The following is an 18,742-nucleotide window of genomic DNA, read 5'->3' as shown; positions in this document are numbered from 1 at the left end:
CATTTAGCAATGCAACGGGTGGCGTCTAGATGTATCTATAGTCTAATATGTAAACCTTTCAGCTTAAACTAAAATCAATATGACAGTCATATCTTAGTGCCGTGTTATCCGAACTTTATTACTTTAAAAGAAAACCAAGTCTAGCTAGTCGGGAAGTTAGTTAAAATCGATTGCAAGATTTGTACCGGACAACGAACCACCGGGAAAATAAGAATATGAGCTAAGAAAAACGTTGTAATAACACAATGTGAGGTGAGGTGCGCGCCTAGAAATCAAACAATTAATGTGTCATGGGCGGTCGCCAATTTTAAATACTTTTATTGCATTTTTACACATAATTAAAGGAGACCGTGAGAAAATAGTATAAATAAATATGGCATTGCAATCCCAGAAAGCTTGAGATTTAAAAATAAAAAAAGAGGGGGAATTTTATTCAAAATAATCATGTGACGTCATTTGTGGATGAGTCGCAGTTAGTTTTGTAGTGTTTTTAATTTTTGTTGAATGATAGATTTAGACTTGTTTGGAGGCCCCTTACAAAATTAAGACCGTGCTAATAAGCTTCCACTAAGTGTTGAACATACAGTAATAGAGTTGTGATGCAGGACTTCTTTTACGATCAGATTTTGAACATAAGCATAATAATTGTAAGTAGGTTTTGTGTTAGGATTTTTGAACTTTCTGTCAAAATGAGGGCCTCATGTGCTCCAAGGAAAACCACTACTTACTATATTGAGTAGGTCAAGAGAAAAGGGGTTATGAACTTTTCATTATCTACACATTGAAACTAATTATAGTTTTGAGGAGTTTTTATATGTATTATGCGGAATGTGTGAAATTGCATAGTACATAAAATCGGCAAAATTTTGCCTATTTCATGAAAAATGCAAGCTCGTTGCTTTATTCTTGAATTAGGCAAAATATCTGCCGAGTGCGTGAATTCGGCGATAATTTTTCTGCGTTATATATTAGTTATTTTAATCATGCGTTGGACAAATTAGATAGTAGCGCTACGGTGGTGTTTTTTGCAACTAAACCAAATGTGTTAAATGCTCATGCATTGGTCAAAATAGATGGTCGCGCTCCGGTGGTGTTTTTTGCAACTAATCAAACTAACCAAATGTGTCAAACGTCATTGATTATATAAAAATATACCAATCAATAACTACAATGACGTTTATATCCATTTACTATGCCCAAAAAAAAATCGAGAACTATACTAAGATAACGGAAGAATTTTATTAAAAGGTATTTTCGCGATTTGATTCGTGCTTGGGTCTCAGGCAATGGTCGATTGTTTGTTTGTGATAGTATGATTTGATAGTTTGTTGACACTAATTGTTAGTTAACTTTTCTTAACTAACTTTTCTAACTTAAAAGTTGACAGGTGACACTATCACCTGTCAACAATCTTGTCAATTGCGATCAAAAATACAATTTTTAAATTGTAATAAACATAGTAATATAAGATACTAAGATTCATAGCTAAAGAACTGAAGAAGAATAAGCGATGTAGTGCAGAACGCATGAAAGGGGTAAAACGTGGAAATTTTATCACACTACAAAGACGCAAACTCTTTCTCATAAAAAGTTACATGCGTCAGAGAGAGACAGTTTATGCGTTACAGACAGATAAATTAAGACACATAATATGTAATGTAAATTATAACCATTGTTTAAACTAAACGATATTTGGTTTAATTTGAACACTACAGTGAGTGGCTGTTGTGTATTTAATAAAATGTAAAGTAGCCCTTTTGTTTTTAACTTACTTCTGTAAAAAAAAATACCTTGATTGTGTTCCTGCGTATAGCTAAACGACGGGCAAACTTAGATCCTATTTGTATTTGTTTTTTGTTCACGTAATCACTTTGTTAGGGATGGATCGAAACGGTTTGGAATAATGCCGATCTCGTTTCGTTTTACGGCAGTTTTAGCGCTCAATTCGATCGGTAGTAATTCCGGCAACCTTCCCCTACCACATATAGGTACTAGCGCAGGATTACCAATATATATATTTACCGGCTTTTATATTGTAGAACAAAATAAAAATGAGATAGCTTTTCTAGTAGAACACCCATATTTATATTTTTGTATAATAGTTCTTCTTGTGTCATTCCTTATTGGACATCGGCCACCATGAGAGCGATCTTTTCTTTATCACTTGCTACCCGGAATAACTCGATGGATTTGTAAGTACTTGTACCGATTACAGAGCTTTTAAAGCTATGGAATTCGGCGTCGTCCACTGGCTAAGTTAACCGTTGATTGTATTGGTAATATATTATGTTTGATAATACATTTTTATAGAATGTCATTCACTTACTGACGTCGATCATCATCAGGACGAGCTTTGCTATTTCATATGCTACAGTGATGGTCTTAGGCAAAGTGCTAACCTGAGGCAGACTTAGAAAACAGCCCCTTTCATTTTTAATCTCAAAGTGTATGCAAAGTTGTTAGGTAGATACCTACATATTTTATAATCTTAAGCAAGTGCAACCTAAATTTTGAAAAAAATTACATATTATATACCAGTGGTGAAGGGTGACTTTTAGAAAGAGGAGTGGAGACTGAGAGACTGAGAAAAAGAGTACACTTGTCAGGACTTACTACAATTATTTATAATATTACGATATTACTACAATTTAATACATACACACTAATGACAACAACATACTAATTCAATGAAACTTCAAAAACTTACTGACGACATAAAATTGAGCGATGAGTTTAAATTATGTATTTTTCAAAACATTTATACACATTAAAAATCATTAAGTAGATAATTAATATGTGATTAAATGCAATAGATTTTTTTAAATTATCTAATTATTAATTATTTTGAACAAAGTGCAGTCATAATATTATGGGCGAAGATTTTAGGCTCTGCGATAGGAGCCTACCATCTTTTATACAATTCGATAGACTGACTGAGGTTACGTGATGTAAAGTCCACACGAAAAAATATCACAATTCCTTGAGAAAGAATCCGACATTTATTTACGTCAAAACAGATAGCGCGCTGTGGTAATCATTATAATACATTTCAACATACTATACGACATCTGTCGTTGGTAAATTAAATTATTTTTATACAATATAAAATAATACATTTATATAAATATGTCAATATGCAATTAAGAAATATTTTTCTTAAGAAGGTACCTAGGCTTTAAATAATCGCCTAGTATGGAGTCTTCGCCACTGATATATACCATCTACTGAGCTTTAGAGAGAATTTATACGAAATCTACTCTCAACCGGCTGTGATTTTAGGTACATGCAATTTGGAGGTCCCATGTATTTTTTTAAAGCTTAGATGTTGGTACTTTCTAAGGGACCACATCATCTACAACTTTACTGTTTTCAAAAATTGTCACGTTCAAATTCGTTCAATGCCACCTCTAAGCAATGTATGACCTGTCTACCCCTATGGAACGTTACTGATCTACTACCCTGAATAGTGGAGCTACACTTGTCTTAATCACGTAGTTCTTAACCCACAAAATGGGACTTCGTCTTCTGCGACGTTTACCGCTGATCTTTCCTTTGATAACAAGATAGGGACTGATGTGGTTAATATTATATCCTATAGGTATAATGTGTCAGGGTACGTAGTTTTATGGGTATGATACTATGCAGAACTTTTCTGTTCTTTTCCATTTATTTGAGTAAGTCATATTCACATAATTATGACCTAGGTGTTGCACGTGCCATCTTTACATACGGTTCCAAAGACCCTACCCAACATCTTTCTTTCAACATGTCCAAAATTGCCTCATCTATTTTAATTATGTCCAGCCCTCCAATTCGTAGGTCAGTAGTATTAAAACTAATGAGAGTTTCAGTTTAGTTTTCTTTGAAAAGAGCCACGATTAAAAATATCCCTGTATAAGTATCGTAGAATCATATTCTGTTTGCGAATCAACGTCTCGTACTATTAATGATTTATAATGTAATTTTGTGGGGTGAACATAGTTGAATTTAGTGTATAAATTTGATGACTTTTTGAAATGCATTTATATTGACCGTTATTTTTGAATTGAAGAGAATTAGCTGAATTCTACCTAATTACAATACCTACAATGAATAATCACACAACTAAAGTGCTTTACAAAATTCATTAATATTGGATTTTGTGGTTTGAATCACGGTACCAACAATATGTAAGTATGTTTTTGATGTTTTTCAAAATTATGTATCTTTATGACGATTGACAATTCCAAACGAACGAAAAAAATTATCCGTAGATAACATCGGCGAGGAGTGGAGGTAGGTTGTTAAGATTCGACATAAATAGTATACACAAAACTTTATCATTCATATTTCATACTTAATTCTTTTCGTTGAACTAATAATACAATTTGCAGATGATGCTGGTTAGTTTTTAAGCTTCAATTAAACCCTGCCTAAACGAAACCACAGTAGTTTATGTATATTATACTATGGGTGATCAGACAAAAACAGTGCACACTTTTTCATTCATACTTATTTATTTTCGTTAAATTAAGAATACATATTATTAAAAAATGGTGTTCTTTAGATTTTTTTTATTCCTGCCTAACCACACCATAATCGATTAAAATTAATAAAATATCTAAAGTGATATAGGTGGATAAATGGTATAATTTTAGATATTTTATAGATAAAAGAATATTATTTTACTAGTATCTCCTATACCTTTGATTAGGAAGGGGTTTATTGAATTTTAAATACTAACAAACATTATTGTCATCTTAATTCAATGAAAAGAAATACGTTTGATTAGTAACGTTTAATGTACACTATTTATGATAGATAATAAATTATGGCCATTATATTATTGAACTTATACAAAGAAAAATTAGATTGTTGTCTTCGATATATTTCAAATTAATCATTGATGATATTATTCATAAAAGAATTCGTAAAATATACCGCCATATTTTAGATACGTGTAGACTGTAGTAGACTGTATACACTAAAACCTATATTTTTATAATATTTTTCTACGAGTCTTTTAACTGTTAAAAAAAAAATCACGACATAATGACCGAATATGGAAGAATGAATGAAAGGATTTGTATGTAATTGTACCTTTATTTTTACAGAACCGAATTCGACGAAATCGTAGGTAAAAACATGGTCCTGTTTTATACAATAAAAAATATATATTTCGTATGCAAGTCCGTGGAAAGTATAATCTAATAATGATCAAGACAAGTGTAAATTAATAATTTGTAATATTTAAATTTTTGTATTTTTTGGATTAAGAAATTGTATTCATCTCTCGCCGAAAAAAAATTACGTTTCATAGATCAGGCCGTTGGCCGCGCGGCTTAAGCGTCGGCCTATAGCGTCGTGGGTCCCGTTGTGTGAGTTAGAGTTAGAGTATGGACCTAATAGGTTAAACAAGTGGCCGACATCCATTTCTCGTAAAAATAAAATCTGTTAAAACAAACCCCCACTCTGTGGAGGCCCATATGATCTTATTAGGATCGGACATGGTCGGAAGATCTGGCAATAGAATTAATTTCATTTGTTTCGTATATTTTGTAGTTAAAATGTTTCTTTATATTATTTTCAGGTTCGCTTATAATATAGCTCCTCGCATATTATGCTGCCCTAATACCAACGTTATGATATTTTGTTAAGCATTTTTGTATCATATGCCTCAGACAAAGAAGTTTTACCTATTTTAATAATGCAAAAAAAAATGAAAAAAAAAATAGTACATTAATCTACTGAGGATTAACCTCATTAAAATTAGGGGAAACCCACTCTCAAACAGCGGTGATTTTAAATATGTCGAAATCCAAGACGCTGTCAGGTTTGGAGGGCCCCTTGTTAATTTTAAAACTAAGATGTCGGTACTTTCCATCGAAGCAACCGTATCGTCCACTTCATGGAGAACTGCCAGTGCTGTCAAAAGTTGTAATGATCGTATTCCTTCCTCTATTTGCTGCCCTTTATAATTTTATGCTTCTAAGCAACCTGCCTCCTCTCACGGGAAGTAACGGTTTGCCAGACACGTCATTAGAGTTATCCCCACTCTACTAACTACGTTACCGTTGAGCATAATTAATTAATATGCAGAATGTAAATATTTTTACAAAAAAATATATTGAACATACAAATTTTGAAAACATCTCATGCATATACCTACTAAAAAAAATCCATTTTAGAGAAAATATGACACCCAATGGGACTTGAACCTGCAACCGCTGGATTTGCGTTTAGTGTGCTTTTTCAATTAAGCTACGGCCATCCTACTTAATTACAACGATTAGAACTAGTAGTTCTTACATAAAATCCTAATTATGTAGGTTCACTATTATAATATTATAGAATATTACATTCTCAAATAAATAATGTATGTTGTTGGTTGGTTGGTTGTGTAAGGTTTTAACGTTTTATTATATTTAATATTCCCAGTTCGCTCCCGTTCCCATGAGTGTATTCTCGTATGTCACCATGGTGCGAGATTTGACCGCGAGGTGCCAAAAAGGCTCATCAAACATTCAGGCTTCTGTGTGCCGATCGTCGTACCGTCTCGTTTCTTACGTCCTTTTCCGACAACCAAAAATGGTAACCACATTTTCAAATAAAGTTATTTGGATGTATGTAATTAATAGTTAAGCCGCTGTATATGAACAAAGAGTTTGTAGTTAGTATCGGTTCAAGTAATCTCGATCGGAACATGTAGGCATAGTCGGTTAGTCTTAGGGATTGCAATATCAGTATTTTAAAATCGGTATCCCAGTTTTTTTCGACACCGATATATTCGGTATTAAAAATGCAAACAAAATGTATTTATTAACATAAAAGGTTTAACATGACTGTATTTTTGTCGGGTTACGCGATGTCTGGTTTACTTCCGTTGCCCGGTGTTAATACCGATATTCAATAGGAAAAACATAAATAGCGGTAGTAGTATTTTCATTCAGTATTGAAATCTCTAGGTAGCCTGTAGAAACACCATCAATGAGAAAAAGAAAGTAAATTATTCTTACAATAAAACCAGTCGATATCAAACCTTTAATATTGGTTCAAATAAAATGCACATACAGATGTCACTTTTACTAAATATAACTGGACAAGTTTTGTCCGCCTCAGAGGGGCATTTTCAACTTGTGTTTATATTTAATTAAAGTGTAATCAGTAGATATGATAAAATTTGCGTTTTATTTAAACTAACAATACAATGCATCGACCAGTTAACACGATACAAGAAATCAAACCTATCAATCAAGAAGTTCACAAAATCTCTTAATCGATTAATAAACGTTCCACGTATAATGTGCTTATCCGCAATATACATAAAACTACCAAAAATAGCAAAGCCATACTATATTCCCTTATATACTTAGTCTTATATACTTTCCAATATCAACATTCCTGTCAGATAATTATATTATTAATTCTATCGACCTAAGCTACTTGATGGAATTTGAATTTAAGTTCGAATAGATTTAAGTTTTGTACTATTCCATTTGAGTCGTTTTTTGCGACGCGGGTTTCGTCTTTCGGCATCTTCAGGCGCTGTGTACACTCACCAAAAGGCAAACACACACTGACAACGAACACTATTAACTCTAATTTATATAATCAATCAATATAATGAAGTAGGTAAAAACTTATCACCTACCTATTAAGTCTACGATCCAATAAAAAATATATATAACAAACAAATTATGAATAGTTGAAGGTTGAAGTGTTTGTAAAAAACCTCATATCTTATCAACACTCAATAAGCGTATAATAAATCGTGAAACCTAATAAATCATTAGTAATTATAAACAATAAAAATACTACACTCAAGAGGTGTAAAATCGTCCATTCTGGGAACAATAGAAATTGATGGAGTTAACTAATGAGATATATCTATGATATCGGATATAGGATGAGGTTAAAGCGGCGATTACATTATGATCACGTTACGTGCGGGCACGGTGACAATTTAGTCTGAGGGTTCGTCATTTTGCAGAATATTTTGAATGATTACTATCTCTATTAATTCAATGATGTAGAGTGCCAGCTCTAATGTATTAGTATTTTGAATTATTATTCATTATTCATGCTAATTTCAATTAGTTTTAACAGTTTCTACGTGTGCGTACCTTAAAATTACTTGTGATATTGCATCCATAGATAATATTTTGAACAGAACCCAACCAGCAAACCATAGATAACAGACGTAAACATCAGACATATATATTAATTAAATAAAAAATCCACAGAGAAAACCACTAAAAATAAAGAACACCCGATTTTGATATGAGTCGAAAATGTATAGGCATGTGGAAAATAATAAAAAGCGTTCATTGAGTCATGCAGTTGCTGATGTAGCGCGGTAAGCGTGAGGTGGGCTCATTGTTATTCTGGCGATTTCAATAACTGAAAATGTTCGTTTATAGGTTCAAAATGTGATACGGGATGGTCGCATCAGTCTGATAACGTTTTAAATACCAAAAAACGACATTACACCATTTTTCCCGTAGCGAAATCTTACTGTAACAGCACGTGATAGCACATAACGTGATGATAATGTATTTAAAGCATAATGGTCATATATATAATATGTTGCGTAGGGGTAATCGAGGGTGTACATTGAAATTATATTTTTGAGGCCTGCATTTGGAAGACCGACAATAGTTTTTTCGAAAGATTATCCCGATTAAATATCAAGCCATGGTCATCTCAAGTAGGCAACATAAAATACTTCACAAAGCAAGGTCCGATCTACCGCGTCGTCGGAGATGTGATCCTCGACATTGTAGCAAGTATTGTGCTGCCGTGGATGATACTAAAAAAGTGTAATAAACCGAAGCCGAAGACATTATTAATGCCGTGAGAATCATACGTGATGTCTTAACATTATCTTGTTACAATACGTTGTATTGAAATCGATGCTGGAAGTCTCAATGAAAAAGTGTATGAATGAAATAATCGAACGGATAGTTAAAATAATAATAACAATGTACATATAAATATATATATATATATCTAATGATTTAAGTACATAGACGAAATTCATTATAAATAATGTATTCCTCAAGATTCAGTGTATCGTATGTGAAAAATGAACACTTTCCGAAAAGTGCAATTTAAGATTTTTCAGCCGCGTTACGTCTACTACGGACTTTCGGCTTTTTGGTTTTAAGAATTTTAATATTCATCAGATATATTATATAGATAGGTAACTACGGTAAGGTAATACGATATATAACAGAATATAGTTACTTTTTACAAAGTTTTTCTTAGGTCGTATTCTTATTTGTCAGGTGATTGTATGTCCGGTACAAATCTAACTTCCCGACTAGCTAGACATTTGAAACTTTTAGAATATATCAGAACACGATGTCAATGCATTTTTTTTTATATTTTTAGCCATCTTTAAGTAGAATTGAATTAATTTTTAGTTAATTCTGTTTTGTATGAAAAGTTATTTCGATACCATTATTGGTTGCTAGGGGGTCCTAGCAACTAAATTATTAAATAATTTATACGTGCATTACTATGGAAATCGATATGAAATGACATTTCATTATTCAGTATTTCTATCAAGTACAAATTTTTTGATCGTTCAAGCTAGTCAATCAAGTTTATATGATTCAAAAGAAAATTTAAAGACGTTGTATATAAAAAGTTCTTTTTATCTTGTAATTATTAATGTTTTTTTTTCACATAAACAATGCTTTGAACTAATGTATTATCATATATTTAAATCAATATTCTTATATTTACAGTTTTCAAATTGATGACAAAAAAGGTTTAAAAGTGCACTACTGTAAAATGTAAAAAAAAAAAACAGTTTGGCTTGTTCTGTTCTAAGAAAATAGTTTAAGATGCTATATTTTAAGCTCATTTTTCGTATCTAAACTCAATGGTAACTATATGTGCAGACAGAACAATGGTTTGGGAGAGAGTCCAATTCGAAAAATATCAATAATAATTTATTATTTACTTTTAAGACCGGTTAACAAAATATAGCAAATGCCGCTGACTTCTATATTTACCCCACTTAATAGTCCGGGTACATTCCGATACCCAGTCACTCCACACTTTGAGTCTAGTAATAATCACCTGGTCTGCAGGTATAATTAAGGGTGCGGTGCGCCTATGAATTATTGGGAGAAATAGTAATCGAATGCACGTGGCCTAATGGTCATAATTATTAGGATCGTTAATTGCCGTTTGTGTCATCCACGCTGTTTTGTCTTTTAGACATAACACATCAGAATATTAAGCAAATATTGGGTGACCCAGCTGGCTGCAGTAATTCATGAGTGCCACGGGTCTTGCGTTGGAGTGAGTCCAAATGGAAGGCTGTTCGATAGACAAATCATCCAGGTCATGATCATATCGTGAATAGGAAAAATAGAGAACTCAGAAATAATGAGAACTGAAATACCTAACGGGTGTGGAGAAACAGGCAATCGATCTCGAGTGTGGAAGAATATGGGATACAGTTAAACACGTATAAAGAATACGTTTATATTTCGTTCTGACAACTGCTCTCGCTTTATCCACCGACGCTCATTCAATATTGGAGTATTTGAAAGTTGTAACACACACTACTCACACATTCAAAACCCTGCGTAAAAATGTATTGGGATATAGCCTATCGGAATTATATTTATTAATCTCTAATATGAGGAAAAATAAGTAAAATTTCATTCAACTAAATAATTTGTATTTTTTTTGTTTCTGGGGAGGAACCCGAAGATCCCCGCATTGTATGCACGCCTGATAAATACGATGAAATGATTGTATAATATTACATGTTTTTAAATTTACCAAACACTTAAAATAATAAAAAAAACCGTTTTGTACGCAGACAGCCAAAATGTGTTAAATGTAACAAGCAATTATTCATTTTTTCACAGTACTTATAGTTGTGACACTTTCATATTATTATAGTCAATTTTACGTACAAATCAATATTGACACCTGTGAATATTGCAAAAATTCCAATGTTGGGTCATTGTCTAACTAAATAACAGGTAGATACATCACCGCAAACCTACACAGTTATTAAAATTGCAGATATAGGTGTCTGAAATTTAATAAACTATTTTTTTTATTCAACGAATAAGACACAAGATTTAAGAATGTAACATTCCATATATTGAATATAATATATAATTTGAAAACATCTCATGCATATGGGTACACACTAGAAAAAATCCTTTTGTAGAAAAAAATACGACGCCCGACGGGACTTGAACCTTTATCTGCTGGATTCGCGCCAGTATGCTTTTCCAATTAAGCTACGGACATCTTAGTTAATTACAATGATTTTTACTAGTAGTTATCATATGAAACGCTTATCAAATTGCGTTATAATGTTGGCTATCGGTTTTAGTATATTAAGTGAAGATAGGTATCAATTAATTCCTTAATAATTACTAACCGACGTCGCGGATTACTCCAGTATTTAGTTTTAATAATGTACTTAGACTTGCTAATGATTTAATAAACTATTTTTTTTATTCAACGAATAAGACACAAGATTTGAGAATGTAAAATTCTATATATTGAATATACATAATTTGAAAACATTTCATGCATATACACAACATACACAATTTGGTGTACTTCATAAAGTCTTAATATAACATACAATAATATTGGAAACAAATATACCGACTGGGACTCAAACCTGTATCTATCGGATTCCGGCCAATGTCCTTTACCAAATAAGTAATTTGCACAATACTAAATATCCGATATTTGCTAATAACTACGTGGTCGAGTGTTAACTAAAATTCTCATTTTGAATCAAAGTATTAAATACATACCTTGACTAGGTAGAGTTAGTGATACTACCTTATACGCATAGTAGATAATTAGTAAATTATGATAACTTATAATATATTATTTGATTAATATATTGTTTGATTAATAACAAACGTTAGCCGTAATAAGTTGGTTCACGCAATACGTACGTTCGGTACAATTATTTTACCACGTTTTTCTTAGCTCGAATTATTGTTTGTCCGGTGGTTGTTAATCTGGTATAAATCTTGCAATCGATTTTTAACTAACTTCCCAACTAGCTAGACATTTGAAACTTTTAGAATATATCAGAACACGATGCCAATGCATTTTTTAATACTTTTAGCCATCTTTCAGTAGAATTGAATTCATTTTCAGTTAATTCTGCTTTGTATGAAAAGTTATTTCGGAAGAAATCCGTAATCCAATTCACTATTATTGGTTGCTATGGGGGTGGTCCTAGCAACTAAATTATTAATATATACGTGCGTTACTATGGAAATCAAAATGACATTTCAGTATTCTATATTTGTTTGTTTGTTGCAAAATAGCAAAAAAATGATTTGTTGACAATTGCCTTATTTGTCCTAAATTATCAATACATAGAATTGTCAAGTTTATATGATTCAACGGAAAATTTAAAAACGTTGTATATAAAAAGTTCTTTTTATCTTATAATTATTTTAATATATGTTTTTGATGTTTTCCAAATTATGCATCATCGATAACGAATGCTGTATTCTTAAATCTTGTATATAAAGATCGTCTAGATAATTACTTTTTAATTATCACATTTAGATAGCATGCTAATTATTATATCGAATGGCCACCTTAATCGTTACGCCCTGGACGCGTCTTTAGCGTCCAATGTATTAAATTAAAAATAGTATAAGCTATAAAAAAGTTTGAAAGTCGACGGTTTATCAATTTAATGTTTAGGTATCTTCTCGATAAGTCAACAGAATTATTTTTCTGATCCTGAACAATGACACAATATTTTATTCCATAAAGTAAAAACGTTTATTCTGACTAAAGGTGAAACATTCAAGTGGTCCAATATCGTTAAACAGTAGAGGCTCATTAAGGCATATACATTCTCCAAGCGCTGACAGATTTCGAGGATAGACAATAAACCAATCGACTTTCGGATACGTGGTCTGGGGGCCCGCTTCATCGTGTGGGGGCCATGGCCATAAGAAAAATACACCGTTATTTTGCGAAAAATACAGTAAGCCGAACTCTTAGATATAATAAATAGTTTATATTGATCTGCAGTTCATCTAATATTGCAATGATATTTATTAACCTTTGAATGTCAAATATAGTATTGCGATCACCCGCAATTATATTGTCGTACGTTTCATATATTATAACCTTCAGATGAAAATTAACCTATAACTTATTTACAAATAAAGTAGTGATTGACATTAACAAACCTGCACCCTAGATTCAGTCAATCCGATCCTCATTGCAATCTCTTCTCTCATGAAGATATCAGGATAGTGCGTCTTCGAAAAACACCTCTCCAACTCATTCAACTGGGCTGGAGTAAACCTGGTTCTATGCCGCTTCTGCTTCGCCGGTTTATCCTGGTCTCCTGAACCCTGGTGGTGTGACTGCTGTTGTTGTTGTTGGTTGGAGTGATTGTGGCCTGACCCTAACGAGTGGGCCTGTTGGGAGTCTATTCTGGCAGAAGACTGCTCCAGGTGGAGGCCTGGTGGAAGGCGGGCGCCCGATAGTAAGGCTTCGTGGTGACGTTTCAGGTCGTCGCTGCAGACGTCCTTATGCCCTGTATGAAGAAAAAAATGGATTAAATATTTAGCATTGAGTTAGCATCGCACATGTAGTAATATTGAGGGCGCCCGTATATTGCCGCCAAACCAAATGCGCCCGTAAAAGTGCTCGTCGATACCGCCCGGACAAATCCGCCTAGACAAAATCGCCCGCAAAAAAAAATATATATAAAAAACGTGCTTTATTGGTTTTTCGAATTGCATATCGATAGATATTTACATACTTACGATAATCAGTGTAATTTTAGATGTAATCCGTTGCAGCTGTTAGTAGACTAATAAATTAAAATGATCAGTCTTTAACTAAATAAATAAATTTAATAAACTATAAAAAAATAAACTGTGGCCGCTGCAGATACAGTAACCTGTATGTACGCCAAATGATTAGTTCGCGAGCCTAATAAATAATTATTTCGCATCTAGAGTTGGTTACAGTATCTGGAACGCTCGCTAACGTGTACCCGGCTTTAGAATTTTAATATTATATTTTATTGTTTTTGAAAATATTTTAATATCATATTGAGACTAGGTATATTTGTAGTTAATTCACAATAATTCAATCATGCTTGAATCGAAATTTGTGTCAAATATTAGGTATGTTGTAATACATAAAATACATGTAGGTACGCCTCTTTATTGTCGAAAATCATATAGACTACAGTAAGTACATGGTATTATTAATAAAATAGTAATGCGAAAGCCAGTTGCCATAGACTACGGCTTTGAAGTCATTTTCGGTTTATTACTTAATAGTGGTCATGTTATAATTCTCAAGAAATACACAACCTCTCGAGTCTCCAGATATATTACAAATTAAGTCACAGAGTCACAAAATCCGCCTGGAGAATTGCTCTACAAGAAGAACGGTTTTTACTTCATACTAACTACGTCAATACCTATAATCATGGCCCCATAAGGGGGGGAGGGGTTGACAGGGCTCTAGCCTAGGAGCCCGTGTTCAGGGGGGCCCGGCGTGGCGGGTCGACCATATAATTGAGATAAACACACATCTTAAATATGCCCTAATAATAAAAAAGTCGCCTGCGAAGTATGGTTGTGCGATGCAATTTTTGGTTATTGTGTGTTGATACGGACAACTCCATATTTAGATGTGTTAAAAATCGCTAAAAATACACTGAATTTTTATTGAGACCTCGAACACCATTTAGAAAACGCCACTGTAGAGCGTCAGGCTGCCTTTAACCTTCGTGATAGTTAGGGGGCCCGCCAAAGATCTTGGCCTGGGGGCCCGCTTCGTGGGGGCCATGCCTATAATATGTAATTTATTTTCACATCATATTATTTACTGACATAAAAGGATGATGATAAATATCCCAATTTGTAAGGAAATGTCAATATGTAATAATTCATAAAAAGGATATTTTTAAAATTTCCAGATGGATTTTTGCGACTCTACGAACCAAATCTTGAATGCGCGTTTTATTTATGTGACTAACTTTTTATGTATACTTATTATGAAGCATAATTAATAATAGTATGTAACCATTGAATATAACAATTATTCTTTTATAATATGTTTGTAAGTATATTCCGCATTTTCTACACCCTGGAATTAAACCTACTTACAGTCTCAACCAGAAGGCAAAATACTTCTCATATTTTTGTGTTCCTGCACCTATAGACCCATAGACCCCAGTGGACGTTTAGATACTAATTGGAAGTCTCAGGTAAAAGTTGAATTTATTTAGAATATTTTTTTTAAATTTATTTATTTGAAAAAGACACGTTGAGTACATAACAAATTATTAATTCAGGACGTTCACAATATGACATTTTGAATAAAAATTACATATATAAAAGTAATCAGTTAGAAAAAAACAAGGTAGAGAATAAAAACAAAGCAAAAATAGTTTTATACAAAAGAAATAAAATAAAAAAAAACAACAATAATTCAAAAATAAACAAATTAAACAAAAAAATAGAATTTAAAAAACAGAATATATAATGGATCGCCAAAAATATCTTCGTCTCTAGGGAGTGCATTGACCAGCCGCACAGCCCTCGCTATTGGTGCCTGGTGAGCCTGACATGAGGAAACAGCTTTCACCCAAAATAGGTCATGGCTGCGACCACGCATGTAATTGACGGGTGCATAAAAATTAAAATTTTCCAGAATATAAAACGGGTCTTTCGCGGGCCCCCTACTTATCGCTAAGTTTAATGTGTGACGCACAACAGAAGCGTTTTAAAAATTGTGTTATAGGAAAAAGTAAGGGCCTTCGGTTTATTTTTAGAGATTCTTGTAGTTTTAATACATCTACTTGAATTATGTACCTAATTGTCGAGTATCAACACAAAACAATCAAAATGCATCTAATGACCTCATTTTTTAAATGTAAAATTCTCTCTCGTGAAATAGCGCCGCAGGCGACTGTTTTTACCTACTATTAGAGCAAATTTGTGATGTGTATCTTAAATATGTGATTGACTCGCCACACCGGCCCCCCTGAGCCCGGGACCTAGGCTAAAGCCCTGTCAGCCCCCCCGATCACGTGATCACACTTTTTAAAAACATGGGTATTTTCGGTGCCCGTTCGATAAATCACTACTGTCTGTAATATATAATATGTAATAATATAGTAATTATGTACTCCATATAATTCCAGTGTCATGTCATTCCTACATAATATTATTACTATGTCATTTTTCACAAAGGAAGCTATTGAAATCATGTAAATATGTAACACCATTTTGTAGGTAGTACGTAATAGGCATTTGAAAGATGTTTTCCTCCATATCGTGATAAGGCTTACTGCAATTCGTGACTGAGCTGGTGTGCGTCTCCAATTAGCAAGTCTTATTCATCTTACTCAAGCGGGAGTCGTCGTGAGAGGATGGCAAACATAGAGTCACGATTCGCGACCTGCCGAAGATTTTCGCAGGAATTATTTTCCGGACGCTGACAAAAAATGCAGGATTCTTTGGTTAACCATTTTTTTTATTTAAGTCTATCAGTATGTTAGAAAATTACGTCACCTTCGCAAAGATTACACTTGTGTCGATAGATTATTTTGAATGATGTAACGAGCCCTCACTTTCCACTTTGTTTTCTTTATGTAAATGTTCATTCATTCAATAACTCGTAACCCACTAGCACAGTGCTTTTCAAACTTTTTCATACCACGCCCCCCCCAGAAATCAGAAAAAAAAATCAAAAAAATTTAATCTTTGGTGACCAACAGTACTTTAGTTACGATTAAAAATTATTATTGTTATGGGTACATTTTATTAAAAATTTAAAAACAATTTGATGAGAGGGGGTGTAACTGCATATTTTTACATAATATACCAATATGCGGTACAATGTTTGAAATGCTAATTCGCAGGGTTTGCTCCAAAGTGTCCGTTGAACGACACGACCTAGTGTGTTTATTTTTGTATTACCAGTAAAGATAAAAATGCTGTTTTGCATATAAGTATATTGTCGCAAAAGTAACTACGATTAACAATGCTACTTTTGCGATTGACAGATATTCTTGTTGTCGCCTTATCTAAAATTCTGCAAGACTTCTTCCATTAAACTCGACTTCAAGGGAATTATCTGATCTAATACTAATCAATTCTTCTTGAGCTGTCCACGCCATATAATCATATTTTAAGGATTTAGCAAATGGTGTTATTATCCAATTGTAACGTGGTATTCATTTAAGTTATTAGAGTATTAAATATATATTATACATAATATTATCGTCCAGTGATCATTTTTATGATTTTTTTTCAAATATTGAAATATATCGCGGCTCCCTGGCAGGAGCTACAAGGCCCCCTAGGAGGCCGCGCCCCCCAGTTTGAGAAGTACTGCACTAGCGGATCAAAAAAATTGTTATTAATTTTGAAAAGGTAGTTTAAAAATATATGTTATGTGAATGATATACAGCAGTGACATCAGTAACAATATTTATAATATAAATAAACTACTTTGATCATCTACAAACCTCTAAAAATAATTAATCTAAAACATTGATCTTTTTATTGTCATTTTGTTAATCATGTTCAGTGACTCTAGCACTATTCCGTCACAGTCAACATATTCGATGTGAAAAGTTAAATATATTAAAAAGTTGAATGAAAATAATATGACTCCACTATAAAACATAAATCTAAATCTATGGCCTATTCTATGTATGCCACAGATGGTTAAAATCTCAATGGATAATAGTTATATTGATCTAAGTTTAATCCATAAATCAATGAAATTTAGGAACTAATGTATTCAGCACTGATGAAGGATGGAGATAGAGATAACTTGCATACAAAACTTTGAAAAAGTGCGCACTATTTTTGTCGAATCGCCTTTAACATACCTAAACTATTATGGTTTGATTTAGGCAAAGTTTAATTGAATTTTACTTTAAAACTGTCCAACACCATCTGCAAATTGTTTTCTTAGTTTAATGAAAAAAAATAGGTATGACTGGCAACGTTTAGTGTGCATTATTTATGTTAAATCTTAACAACCTACACCCACTCCTCGCTACTGGGGCTTGCTATTAGAGTATAATTTCAGATAGCAAAGGCATTTTCCGATTTATAAATTAACGTGAGTACGTATCTTAATTTTATCTATATAAAATTAATAACAATTTAAAATCAGGTGAGTAAGTAAATTTAATAGTATTTAATTAGGTTTACCTAGGTCCACATATCCACATAATTTGATAGCAACGTTAACTTCTGATGAGAACCAAATCTTGGTTTGAAGAGGCTCAACAAAAATTAAATTGTTTCTGAAACTAAAACTAAAACAAATATGGATTTAAAATTCTATGTTCATACCTACTTATTTGTAATTAAATTAAATAAAAGTATAAATGTTTCTCACACTCACCGCCGATGGCGTTGGCGACCGCTGTCAGGTTGTTGAGCATGGCGGCCGGCGGGCCGTGCCGCAACCCGAATTGGGACAAAATCTTGGAGCCGTGGATGCCTGGACCCTCGGGAAGTCCAGACCCTCACCGCGGAGGAGCGGGTGACCACCTCCCGCGGTCACCACCGCCACGGCGAACCGACGATTAGGCGCGGCATCGCGACATTTTTACCGGTTTGTAAAAAATAACCAGTACCGGGATTTCGCGTGCGTCCCTAATACTTTTGAATAATTTTTATTTATGCTTTTTTTAAGAAACTGTTATTTTCAAATTGGTCTCACAGACTTTTATTCACTT

General features: G+C 33.1%; 1 protein-coding gene across 1 annotated transcript in view; it reads right to left on the bottom strand.

The window, feature by feature from the left end:
• The window catches only part of otp (orthopedia homeobox), an 84,478-nt gene extending 66,033 nt beyond the window's left edge, over positions 1 to 18,445 (bottom strand). Inside the window, exons 1-2 of the mRNA XM_085943238.1 lie at positions 18,406 to 18,445; positions 13,200 to 13,552 (exon numbers count right to left, since the gene is read on the bottom strand). Of these exons, the coding sequence (XP_085799364.1) occupies positions 13,200 to 13,552; positions 18,406 to 18,445 (393 nt within the window). The remainder of the gene's footprint in view (positions 1 to 13,199; positions 13,553 to 18,405) is intronic.
• Between the last annotated feature and the right edge of the window lie 297 nt (positions 18,446 to 18,742).

Source organism: Rhyacophila brunnea, unplaced genomic scaffold, assembly GCF_057557595.1.
Source record: "Rhyacophila brunnea isolate RB1 unplaced genomic scaffold, BYU_Rbru_1.0 scaffold_15, whole genome shotgun sequence".
NCBI classification, from domain to species: Eukaryota; Metazoa; Arthropoda; class Insecta; order Trichoptera; family Rhyacophilidae; genus Rhyacophila; species Rhyacophila brunnea.
Note: the sequence above shows the minus strand (reverse complement) of the source record. Positions and strands in the feature narration are given on the sequence as shown.